This window comes from Eschrichtius robustus, chromosome 20, assembly GCF_028021215.1.
Source record: "Eschrichtius robustus isolate mEscRob2 chromosome 20, mEscRob2.pri, whole genome shotgun sequence".
In the NCBI taxonomy this organism is placed as follows: domain Eukaryota; kingdom Metazoa; phylum Chordata; class Mammalia; order Artiodactyla; family Eschrichtiidae; genus Eschrichtius; species Eschrichtius robustus.
In genome coordinates, this window is record NC_090843.1 from 18,820,999 (window position 1) to 18,834,580 (window position 13,582).

The window sequence follows — 13,582 nt, forward strand, 5'->3', positions numbered from 1 at the left end:
TTGCCAAAGTTTTATATTTTACTTTCATAGTAACCCTATGATGTAGGGATTATTTTCCCAGTCTATGGTTGAGGAAGCCAGTACTCAGTAAGGTAGCAGATCTATTGTTATTTGATCTTATGTCTTCCTGAAGCAAAAAAAAAAAAATCTGTGAGAGATTAGCCACTGTGAGAGACTGTTTAAACTATTTATTTCATATCATTTGTTCCTGCTTTTTTAATAAACTGATAAAAGACTCAGGAGCCAGAGAAATCATCATAAAAGAATTCTGTTTTGTTCTTTGAATACACTTAGGTAATTTCTTGGCGTGGGTAGGACTCTATGCTTCCACTGCAGGGGGCACGGTTTTGATCCCTGATCAGGATCCCTCAAGCCATGTGATGGAGCCAAAAAAATAAAGAAAGAAAAAGAAAAAAAGGAATACACTTAATTTTTTAAAATAACTTTTTTGTTTGTTTTTATTTTTGTTTTGCCTTTTTTAGAATTTGTTGTCCTCGTTATGGAGAAAGAAGACAAACAGAAAGTGACTGGGGGAAACGCTGTGTGGACAAGTTTGACATTATTGGGATTATTGGAGAGGGAACCTATGGCCAAGTATATAAAGCCAAGGACAAAGACACAGGTAAATATTGCCACAAAATTTTAGATGTCAGAAGGTTAAAAATTTAGCAGTACTGATGTCTTAAGTGGATTTAGCAAAAGTAAACTTTGAGTTCCTATTTGGTCTCCAAAAGTTATGAAATAGACTAAGATTTTCCAAAAGAATAGTATAATTACTACTGTCTAAAAACCTTCCTCCTTCTGTCCATTGTAAATGTTTTATAATAAGCTTGCTGGGAATTTAAGAGAAGGTAAAAATAAAATTTGTCATTTGCTCTTTGGTAAGGGGCTAGTCCTTGAAGATAAAATGAAGTAGTTGAATTATTGGTATATTTTAATAATACAAAATTTTTAGGCTTAACAGAATATTGAATTAAACTTTTAAAATCTTTAAAAAAACAAAGATAAGAAAGAGAACATGAGGATTTTTTTTTTTTTTTTAAACAGTGTAAAAATATCTGCCATGTAGCATTAAAGTAGGCATTAAGTCTATGTTTCAGAGCAAGAGCATATATTGGTTGATTCATGATGGTGGCCAAAAAATGCTAATTGTAATATAACAGTTTGAATTGTTGTAACAGGAGAGCTAGTGGCCCTGAAGAAGGTGAGACTGGACAATGAGAAAGAGGGCTTCCCAATCACAGCCATTCGTGAGATCAAAATCCTTCGTCAGCTAATCCACCGAAGTGTTGTTAACATGAAGGAAATTGTCACAGATAAACAAGACGCGCTGGATTTCAAGAAGGACAAAGGTACTAGCAAAGAATCATGTTTCTGCATGGGAGATTGGTACATTTTATTTCCCTTTCTTAGCTTGTTTGCCTGTTTGCATTTTTTAACAAGTTGTACTAAAGTCCAGCTTCTTTCTTTAATCCACATCAGAATTAAGATGTTAACAGATTGTTCTTGTGCTGAACAGTGCTTATTTTATAAAATGTCTGTTCGTCATTAGTGTACTCTTACACTTTTAGAAATCATTGTTAATCATTAAAATTAGAGTCTGCTGTTAACACCTAATAAGGCCAGCACATAAACAATATAAGATTCTCCTCCAACCAACATTTTGAAGTCGGGTTTTTTTGGTTTTGTTTTTTACAAATTGTAATAACAATAATGGAAATTAAAACCCAGATTTGACAGTTATTCTCATTTTTACATCCTTCATTTATATGCATCCTTTTTTTTTTAAATGTAGTTTTGTACTCATACAGTTTAGAATCCAAAGCAGGTATTTCTAAAACAGTTTTCAGGTCACATAGTGGTTTGTTTTCCTGGATTTGTAACTTTTGTTTATGGGGGATACACTCGTTTGTTGTTTCCATACTTATGTTTGAAGTAGTCTATGTATGACATCCAGCCTACTTTTATTAAAGTAAATCTGAAGGTTTAGAGAGAGGCAGCTGTGAAGAGGTGGCATCTGTGAATATAGCCTGAGATGTTAACAGAGAATATGATTGAAATACATAAAATTAGGAGGGTAATGGATAAAGTTAAGTTGGACTTCTTTACAGAGCCTCATATATTAGCACTAGGGGAGTAACACCTCTTGAGTTTAGTAGAAGTAGTTTTAAAGAAAAGAGGAAATCCTGCTTAGATAAATTTATGAAAGTTAGATTGGAATAGAATTAAGTATACTAGGTATATTTCTGGGTGTTTTTTTTAACCTTTTCTGATTATAAAAATAATACAGTGTATAACTAGTTTCTGTGAGGAAGTGTAAGAAAATGTTAATTGGTTGCTTCTGGAGAGGTGCTTGCTTTTCATCCATGCCCTTCTGTACTGTTTAAATAATTTACCATGTACTGTTTAAATTCTTTTTTAAAAAATCATGAAATAATAGGGGACTTCCCTGGCAGTCCAGTGGTTAAGACTCCGTGCTTCCACTGCAGGGGGCACGGGTTCGATCCCTGGTCGGGGAACTAAGATCTCACAAGCTGTGTGGCACAGCCAAAAAATTAAAAAAAAATTTTTTAATCATAAAATAATAAATGAATGAATGGATGTGATGCATGCCCATTGTGGAAAAATTGAAAACATAGGCGAGTAAGAAAAGGAAAATGGCAATCACTTCTCTCCCACTCCCAGTATACCAGCATCCATAGAAGACCACTGTAGTATTAGCATGTTGGCATATTTTTTTCTAGTACTTTATATTTTATATATATTGTATTTATTTTAACATAACCAAGATCAAAGTGTATTTAGTGCTTTATAACTTGTCATAAGCAATTTCCTGTATCATTAACGTGTCTTAATGACTGTGCATAAAGATAGATGAATCCAAATTTATTTCACCAGTCCTTGTTGAACAATTAGTTGCCAGTTTAAAAAAATATTATAATAGCACTGCATTGAGCATCTTTGTGCATAAATATTTGTATTTTGATTTATTTCTTAATATAGTTTCCTAGAAGTAGAATTATTTGGTCAAATGAATTTTCATATTTAATGTTAGATTGCTTTTAAGAAAGATAGTAATAATTTATGTCCCACCAGTGAGTCCCATCCCACTTTATCCTCCCTAACATTGAGTTTATCTTTTTAAAAAATTGTCATCTTATCTGATAGGTGAAGCATGAATGATATCATTATTTTGGATTGCATTCTTTATATTCTGAGTTTTTTTCCATGTCGATCAATTTTACTTATTTTCTCTTTTTTTGAGTTGTCCGTTTGTGTCCTTTATCCACTCCTCTTTTGCAGTTTTAGTGTTTTCTTAATTCATACGAGGGCTTAGCTAAAGATAAGATATTCCTTTAATGCAGTGGTTCTTAACTTTTTGGGGGTCATGAACCTTTTAAAATATCTTATGGATTCACTCTTCAAAAAAATACATTTAAAATGTTGCATACACGTGTGTTTAAAATGTTGTATGCTATTTAGAGAGTTCAAAGAGTCCTTGAAGCCTGTCCCCTAGACTAAGAATCCTTGCCTTTATGCTACTGAGAGAAGAATTTTAGGCTGGATGGATCATTGTCTAACTAGGTCTAGTATTTCCTATGTTACAGTATTTGCCTCTATCATGCAGCCTGCTGAAAGTGGGAAGATAACGTGGATTTCAAATCTTTCACAATTCTCTTAGCCTTTTATCTACTTTTAAATTTAGGAAATTGAATTAGATGATTCATTTTTCTTTCAATTCTTAAATACTATAAATTTCATTAATAATTCGTACTAGGGGCTTCCCTGGTGGCGCAGTGGTTGAGAATCTGCCTGCCAATGCAGGGGACACGGGTTCGAGCCCTGGTCTGGGAAGATCCCACATGCCGCGGAGCAGCTAGGCCCGTGAGCCACAATTACTGAGCCTGCGCGTCTGGAGCCTGTGCTCCGCAACAAGAGAGGCCGCGCTAGTGAGAGGCCCGCGCACCGCGATGAAGAGTGGCCCCCGCTTGCCGCAACTAGAGAAAGCCCTCGCACAGAAACGAAGACCCAACACAGCCATAACTAAAAATAAATAAATAATTAATTAATTTAAAAAAATAATAATAATTCGTACTAAATGTACCCCTGGCGTATTATGTGAGTGCTGTTAACTAAGGTAAAGATTTCTACAAAATAGTCTTAGACAATGTGTAACAAATGGGCATGGTTGTATAGTCCAAATAAAACTTTATTTACAGCAATAGACAGGCCGGATTTGGCCCAAGGGGTCCATAATTTGCCAACTGATTTAGATCATAAAAGACTAGTTATACAATCTAATTGGGGCAGTTGTCCCTTCAGAGAAGTAAGTAGTCCAAAGAGCACTGGACTATGAGTCAGAAAATTAATTCAAAAAATAGTTCTGTTATTTATTGTTAGAATGGGCAAGTTATTCAACTGCTTGAGTTCTGGTTTCTTCATGTATAAAATTAAGTGGTTTTTCCAGAAAGCTTATGGTCAACTCCAAAATGATGTTAAAATTTGACGCATTGTCATTTCGGCATCCTTTTTCTCTTGTTTTTAATTTTTTCCTTCATCCTATGTAGGAGCCTTTTACCTTGTATTTGAGTATATGGACCATGACTTAATGGGACTCTTGGAATCTGGTTTGGTGCACTTTTCTGAGGATCATATCAAGTCATTCATGAAACAGCTAATGGAAGGACTGGATTACTGTCACAAAAAGAATTTCCTGCATCGGGATATTAAGTGTTCTAACATTTTGCTGAACAACAGGTAACACAGTAACCATATGAGGTTAAGCATTTTCTCCCTCTCTTCTGACACCCTTAGTTTCAGCTAGTTAATTGGGGTTATAGGTAAACCCAATAATGCACTTCTTTGCATTTATGTACATCTGATGTCTATACCTTAGGAACAGCTTGTGATAGGGGTACTCTGATCAGCAGAGTCTCCAGACTCAGTGTTGGTAAGGACTAAAAGAGGTAGGATTATAAAGGTTTTTTTAAATGCAGACATTTTAGAGAATTACTTACATCCTATAGGAATATTCAAAGAGCTTTTGCCATAGTTGGTAAATAATACTTTTGTGGTCTTAGGCAAATTCAAACACACATCAAGTTCTTAATGACATTCTCCTTTGTTTAGTGGGGAGAAACATACCTGCTCTTTTAACTGCTCTTGAGACTTTTCTCAGTTATCGAATTTCAGAGTCAACACAAATGTAGTTGGTGACTGACCTTTCTGCCCAGCACTTACTGCTGGGTTTTAATAGTATAGACAGACAGGAATTTGTTGAAGAACAGTGTTATTCTTCAGAAGTTTTTATCATCTGCTTTCTTCCTCTTTGGCTATTTGCCTAAATTGCGTTGGTGATATCAGTTGAGATACAGTAGTCTTTGGTGATAGCCCTGCATACTGAGGAATAAAAAGCAAGTCTGGTACCATTGAAATAAGGCCAGTGTTTGGTTCTGTAGGTAGTGGGCTGTTTATAGCCATCTTTGTCTGATGCACCCTTTGTTTTAAATATTTCTGATCAGTTCTATTTAACAAACATTATCTAGATGGGAATATGGAATGGTTATGACATATTTCCTGTCTTTGTGGAGTAGGGTGACCAACTCTCCAGTGTTGCCTGAGACTGTCCTGGTTAGCACTAAAAGTCCCACATGGGATGGTTGGTCCCTGAAGATTTCAGAGTTTAGTAGGGAAGCCAAATAAATAAGTTGCTCAATTCAATAAACATTTATTAAGCTTTTTTTTTTTTTTCCCTTGAATCTGGGAGCATTTGGGAAGATGCAGTCTTGAGGAATGAATAGGAATTTATCAGAAAGGCTGACAACAGAGGTTCACATTTCTAGGCAAAAGAAGAGTGCATGTACAAAAGCACATAAATGTGAAGATAACATGTTATGTTTGGAAAACTGTAAAGGAGTCAGTATTGCTAGGGCAAGAAGAGTGAAGCACATAATGGCAAGAGATGAAGCTGGACAGTTGCAAGGAGCCAATTCAAAGATCTTGTATATCTTGCTAAGGAGCTTAAATTTTATTTACAGGTAACAGCCATTGAAGGGTGCTGGTTAATTTTTTGTTTTTAAATTATACAATTAATGCATTATTATATTAATTGTACAAATTACTGTAAAATTGTTATTTGTACTTAAATATCTTTTTTAGACAAAACACGATATTAAAAATATCATTCCTTTCTGGAGACTTCCCTGGCGGTCCAGTGGTTAAGACTTCGTCTTCCAATGCGAGGGGTGTGGGTTCCATCCCTGGTCAGGGAGCTAAGATCCCACATGCCTCACGGCCGAAAAAACCAAAACATAAAACAGAAGCAGTATGGTAACAAGTTCAATAAAGACTTTAAAAATGGTCCACAACAACAACAAAAAAGTCTTTAAAGAAAAAAAAATTATATATAGATATATATATATATCTATATATATATATATATATATATATCATTCCTTTCTGTCACTATCCCTGTGATCCACCACAATTCTCATTAAAGCTGGGCTTGGTTAATCTGTATCCACAGTAATAGTGCTTCAGAAATTTGATGATGGCTATCATCTTGCAGCTTTCTGGACTATAGTATTAATATACTTTTTTCTGTTCCTTTTGCTCCTCTATTGGGGGAAGTTTCAGGCCAGGGAATAACTGCAGTCCTGCTTGGTGTCCTTTCTGGTGGGTCAGGCCCCTTTCTGTCCCTGACTTCCCATATTCAGGAAGCTGATAAGGTTTTAGACTAAAGTGAATTTCCTTCTCAGGTTGCTAAGCAGGATGCAGGAGTCTCATGGTCTAGTCTGATCCAGCCAGCCTCTGCTCTTGCCCATTTAGTTCTGTCTACACAGAGACTTCTGGGTGAGATGGCCTAGAGAGGAGTCCTCAGGTGGACAAAGAGAAAGCATTGACGAGAGAGGGAGGAGAGCAGCGTTGGGCTCCATGATGTTTATTTTTTTATTTTTTTTATTGTTTAAATGGGAATTATTTATTTATTTATTTATTTATGGATGTGTTGGGTTTTCGTTTCTGTGCGAGGGCTTTCTCTAGTTGCGGCAAGTGGGGGCCACTCTTCATCGCGGTGCGCGGGCCTCTCACTATCGCGGCCTCTCTTGTTGCGGAGCACAGGCTCCAGACGCGCAGGCTCAGTAATTGTGGCTCACGGGCCTAGTTGCTCCGCGGCATGTGGGATCTTCCGGGACCAGGGCTCGAACCCGTGTCCCCTGCATTGGCAGGCAGATTCTCAACCACTGCGCCACCAGGGAAGCCCCATGCTGTTTATTTTATCTTAATTACACAAGTATAAATGACACCAAATTATTTTAGATATAGGAGAGACATAATTAGTCTTCTGTTTTAGAAACATCACTAAATGGTCACTATATAGCGTGTGGACTGGAGGCAGAGAGACTTATTAAGAACAATGTAAGAAATGGTCAGTGCTTGAACTAACCAAGGCATTGCTAGAAGAGGATGGACAGGATGGACTTGGTAGACCAGTAGACTTTGATGAGTGAGTGAATGGTGGCGAATGAATCAAAGTTCTTTAACTCAGAGATTTCTGTCCTAAGAAACTATCTAGATGGGTGGCACAGTGGTCAATATAGGGAATACAGAAGGAACAGCAGGATGCGTCGGGGGAAGAGTAAACCCCTTTTGGATATGTCTGTTATATATCCAGGGTAGTGATGTCAAATAGGCATATGGTCACATGGGAGTTTCAAACTAGCAGTGTAGATTCAGGAGTTATCAAGCATAGAAAAGATGTGAGAAGATGGAACCCGAGGGGCTGATTAGACAGATAGGAAGAAAATAAGGAAATATGAATGCAAAATAGGCAGGTTTAAGAAATGAGTGGTCATAGATGTCAGGTGATGCAGGTAGATTTTAAGACCCAAGGAGAGAATCTGAAAATTAAAAGGTCAGTGGTGAAAGTGTGGGGTAAGTGGGTGGGTAGCACAATTAATGGGAAGGTGATTGTAGGTGTGACTTCAGTTTTTTGTATTTATTAATTTTTTATTAAAGAAGCAGAGGTTTGAGCATATTTAAATGCTAAGCAAAAAGAAAATCAGTAAAGAGGGGGAAGTTGAAGATTCAAGAAAGAACCAAAGTAATTTAAAGAAACGAGTTTCTAAAGGAGATGGGGTCAAGGCCAGAGGTGGTAATACTGATTATCCTTGAATAAGAAAAGAGATTGACGCACTTTTTCTGTAATTGAAGGGAAAGGAGAAAGCAAGGTTAGAGGTGTAAATAAGTTTATAGGTAAAAATATGTTAAATAGGTCCCACCTGATGGCTTCTGTTTCCAGTGAAAAAGGTTATTTACTGAGAGTGGGGGGGGGGATGGATTAGGAAATATGCTAGGTGCTGGTGATGTTTAGGTCTAGCCTCATTTTCCATAAGTGTATATCTATTGCCATTTTAACTTTCAGTCCTACCGTAGTAGGACTTGCCTTGAGTCTTGGGATCAAAGTAAGGATGCCAAGAAATTTGAGGAACGCTTTTTGTCTCAATATAGGGCTCAAGTCAGCTATTTCTTTCCTTTTTGCTTCTCTCAGAATTTGCTTATAAATCGAACTTAAAATGTGATGATGTCTGGGACAGGTGGGTAAGGTGCCCATAATCTTTACTAGGAATGGTAAGAGTTGATTTAATGTAAAATTTCGTTGCTAGTAGCTTTTTTGTTTTAATATTTTGTCCCATTGCTCAGACTTCGAGGAGCACCTCCTAGAAGAGCCCTTTTTTTTTCTCTTCTATCTCACTTTTCTGCTTGATCTGAGCTATCAGGCACCTGAGATATCCCCAGTCCCTTAAAAAAGGTGAATTGGCTTTTCATTCCGCAAGACGTAACGCAAACTGTAAATGTGAATAAATAGACTACACAAGAATTTAGATAAATATGGTTAATCCAAAATAGTTAATAACGGTTTTTAAATAGTTTCCCAACATTTTATGTTGCATTTTATTAAAATATTGCTTGACATCACTGTCAAAGACAGAATATTTAGCAGAATGAAACGTGGATGTGATCCTTTTAAGGGAGTGGTTCTCAAAGTGTGGTTCTCAGATCAGCACCATTGGCATCACCTGTGGGCTTGTTGCAAATGTGGATTCATGGACCATGACCTACTGAATCAGCATCTCTGGGAATGGGGCCCAGAAAACATTTAATTTAACAAGCTTTCCAGGTGATTCTTATTTCATATTAACGTTTGAGAACCCCTCTAAAGTCATAATTGTGTATCTTTATGGTATAGGAAGTGATGGCAGTTTGTTGGTAGAAGGGGCCTTGTTCATCATAAAAATTGTTTGTTCAGATCAAAGGTATGTTCTCTGTTTGAAAAATCTGTTATAGCCACAGAATTGTTGCAGTTTACTTTTTGTTATGAAAAATGTCAAATTATAAGAAAAAGTTGAGACACTAATATAATTAATAATACATATACAATTAACATTTTGCTATATTTGCTCCCTTTTTATTTTTCTGCCTGACGTATTTTAAAGTAACTTACAGATATCATTACGTTTGATCCAGTGGTTAGGACTCGGCACTTTTACTGCTGTGGCCCAGGTTCAATCCCTGGCTGGGGAACTAAGATCTCCAATGCCCCGTGGCGTGGCCAAAAAAAAAAAAAAGCCTTTTGTATAGCTAGTTTATTCAAACCAGAATCAGTCAAGGATTATGAATTGGATTTGGTTGTTAGGCCTCTTAAATCTCTCTTAATCTAAAACAGCCCGTTCCTTTTTTCCCCAACAGTAGGTATTTAATCTAGCAGGTTCTAGCCACTGTTGTTTGCCAAGAAATAAAAGAAATATTTAGTTAAGGAGTCAAATCCAAAAATACAGTAGTAGTGCAAAAAAAAACTCCCTAAGGCTTTGTATAGTGGAGTCGTCAAAAGAGGCTTAATCTGGCAGAGTGATCATTAAGAGTAGAACTAAAAGAGCAGAGGTTAAAAATTCATTTTTGTAATTCCTTTAACTCCTAAATTAGCACTTGACTTTTTAGGTGTAATTTGGAGGCTGCTGTTGTTACTTATGAAAATAATTAATTTTTGTTTTACAGTGGGCAAATCAAACTAGCAGATTTTGGACTTGCTCGGCTCTATAATTCTGAAGAGAGGTGAGTCATTCAACAAAATTACATGTGGGAAATAGGAAAGAATCTTTTTCATTCTTGGATATGCTAGTATTCTGCAAATTGCAATAACTCTCAGAGTTCCCTAATTTTCTAAATGTGTTACCACCTAGATTTTAGACAGTAAATTCTATCTAAATTCTTGAATCTGCCTTAGACTGAAATAAATCAACTCAAATTGGAATGGAAGTTATTTCTTCATCCCCTTCTGTCCAGTTTACTTTTGAACTCTTAGGTTGCTATGGAGCTGTTTTGATGATCCTGTCTCCAGTTGGCAGCTATTTTAATTTGCATTTAATTGTACAAGTATTTTTCATCAGAAACCGTTGTAACCATTGTAAATTTATGTCATGGTTATGTTTTACATTTCAGCCGCCCTTATACAAACAAAGTCATTACTCTGTGGTACCGACCTCCAGAACTTCTTCTGGGAGAGGAGCGTTATACGCCAGCGATAGATGTTTGGAGCTGTGGGTAAGGCTTTTTTCACCTTTTCTTTTGTTTGTAACTCACATACTGTTGAATTTGTATCCTGTTTTATCTCTACATTGGCTTTTTGCCGCTTTTCTTTAAGTTCAAAAGGATGGGGATCAACTTTTAGCCAGATTTCAAAGAAATCTGTTGAATATTTCTTAATATCAGACACATAGTTTTTTTTTTTTTAACATTTCCCCAATTTTCTTTTTTTTTTTTTAAGCTTACTTTGAATTTGGATCCAAATACATTCAAATAAGGCTCATAGATTGTAACTGATTATCTCAAGTCTTTTAATTATAGACTCCCCCTCCATCTCTCTTAGGTTTTTTTTCCCCCCTCTTATAATTTTTTTAGAAGAAACTGGGTCATTTGTCCTACAGAATTTCCCATAATCTGGACTTTGCTGGTTGCACTCTCATGGTGATCTTTTAGCATGGTTCTCTATTTTTTTTATTTCCTGTAAATTGTAGGTGAATTCAGGTTTGAATCCCAACACCCACTGACCCTGAAACTATTTTACAGGTGGTTTTGAGTACTTCTGACAGATTACATAGACACTTGTGCATCAAAGTTGGGGGTAGGAAGCAGTGGGAGCCTCTGCCCATAGTACAGGCAATAACTGGATACATTATCTGTAGAGAACTTAAAAACAATTAAAAAATCCATTATAAATTAGTCTACTTTTTATTATCCTCTTATACAAGCAGTTCTAAACAGTGTCTAATAAAATATTCATCCCTATCGGAGCAGATTTACACATACACACACCACTTTACATAATACGTAGTTGTCTCTTTTTGAAATGTTATTAGCTATTAATGATCCACATCCATCAATCCATTTGTGGTTGTTTTGTGATATGATATTCTAATCATTTTATTCTTTCTTGAAATAAAGATAGTTTATCTATTTGGCTAACTTTGGGTACAGATGATACAGAAAAGGTTTAATTAGGGAGTTCCCTGGTGGTGCAGTGGTTAGGACTCCATGCTTTCACTCCTGAGGGCCTGGGTTTGATCCCTGGAAGGGGAACTAAGATTCCACAAGCTTCATGGCACAGCCAAAAAAAAAAAGTTGAAAAGGTTTAACTAAAGGTTGAATTCTTTCATTTTATTTACCAGTATTCAAAATAATGAGGTGGCTTACTATTATCCTCCAGAGATGACCAAAGAGAAGTTATTTGGGATTTGTTTTTTAGTTTCATTATGAACTCATGGATTTAAACAAATTTGACATGTTTTAATTCATTGTGGTTATCATCCTTATTCCTCTTCAAACTGTCCAGTCTTTGGTCAGTGGGAGTTTATGCAGGTTAATTCTTGGGACCTTTTGACTCAACCATATTAGTCTTTGATAGCCTTCATTGTTTTCTGGTTCTAGGCTCATCCTGTTCATTTCCTGCCACAGACCTGGAATTGGCCATTTCTCTAAGGAGTCTTAGTTCCTTTTAGTACAAAACGATACTTAGAGGCCACAATTTGTATGTTAGGGCATAGACATTTTAAATGGGCTGTGTTAGTTGTTTCATTTTTTTTAATATATAAATTAATTTATTTTTGGCTGCGTTGGGTCTTTGTTGCTGCACGCGGCCTTTCTCTAGTTGAGGCAAGCAGGGGCTACTCTTTGTTGCCGTGCGCAGGCTTCTCACTGCGGTGGCTTCTCTTGTGGAGCATGGGCTCTAGGCACGTGGGCTTCAGTAGTCGTGGATTGCGGTCTCTAGAGCGCAGGCTTAGTAGTTGTGGCACATGGGCTTAGTGACTCCGCGGCATGTGGGATCTTCCCGGACCAGGGCTCGAACCCGTGTCCGCTGCATTGGCAGGCGGATTCTTAACCACTGCGCCACCAGGGAAGTCCCCTAGTTAATTGTTTCTTACACTGTATGATTTATGCATGCACACTGACCTTGACCTCCATACTTTAGGATTCTGACACACATACTTCCCAGTGGAGCATATCACTTTTTTCCATTCTTTCTCTCCTCTGTTAACGTCATTCTTTAAAAGGAGCAGTATAGGGCTTTTATTTCAAAATTCAAAAGGGTGATGGAGAAAGAGCATGATTTCTGTAGTAACCTACCCAATTCAAATGAAGCTTTAGTTAAATTTTACTGACCAAGCTGGGCGTGTTTGTGTTCTGGACTATTTGCTCTAACAGTATTAGCATTTAAATTGTCACAACCAGGCTCTAAAGTTAATGCCCCATTAAGATGCACAGGGAAAGTTCATAGCTCTGTTGGTACTATTTCTGTGCAACCTGCTACATCAGTGCAGTAGCAAAGTGTTGATTACATAATGATGTCTTCTCCACCAAAGGACTGGAAACTGAAATAAAACAAAACACAATTGGAAATTAAAATTATAGAAAATTATACTTTCTTTAAAGCTCAGTGACTCATTGAATTGAGATTTTGCTTGACTTTTGATGTGCACTTACTGCTTTGGTGATCCATGGTAGTCTCTCTGAAGATATTTTTGTGGGATGTTCTTGACAGAATTAATTGATGGAGCAGTTCAGTTTGAAAATCAGGGGAGAAACCAGAAAGACTAGTACAACACATTATACCTAGAGTCTGAAAACTCATCAGGGTTTGTTCTTTCTGCGTTTTATTTTACATGTTGTGATAACACTGTATTTGGAATTTGATTTGGCCGTTAATATTAGAAACAGAATTAAATTTTACTTATGCTTTTCTTTCTTTGGATAAGGTTTGTGAGAATATTGGAAATAAGAATTTGAGGTTAACAAATGCTAAAAGAAAGGTGCTAATAACTTTAAAAGCTGGGTTTGTTTGCTTTCTCAAATTTTGTCAAGCTAAAGAATTTCAGAGTTAAACTATATACAGTTGTCCCTCTGTATCCACAGGAGGATTGGTTCCGGGACCCCCTGCATCCAAAACGCAGGGATGCTCAAGTCTGTTACATTAAATGGTGTAGTGTTTGCATATAACCTACACACACCCTCCCACATATCCTCCAGTATA

General features: G+C 36.7%; 1 protein-coding gene across 9 annotated transcripts in view; it reads left to right on the plus strand.

Moving 5' to 3' along the window:
• Positions 1 to 13,582, plus strand: part of CDK12 (cyclin dependent kinase 12) — a 62,919-nt gene that overhangs the window by 12,642 nt on the left and 36,695 nt on the right. For all 9 annotated transcript variants that reach the window (XM_068531840.1, XM_068531842.1, XM_068531843.1 and 6 more), the window contains exons 4-8: positions 483 to 622; positions 1,182 to 1,352; positions 4,569 to 4,758; positions 10,054 to 10,110; positions 10,498 to 10,599. In XM_068531840.1, the coding sequence (XP_068387941.1) occupies positions 483 to 622; positions 1,182 to 1,352; positions 4,569 to 4,758; positions 10,054 to 10,110; positions 10,498 to 10,599 (660 nt within the window). The remainder of the gene's footprint in view (positions 1 to 482; positions 623 to 1,181; positions 1,353 to 4,568; positions 4,759 to 10,053; positions 10,111 to 10,497; positions 10,600 to 13,582) is intronic.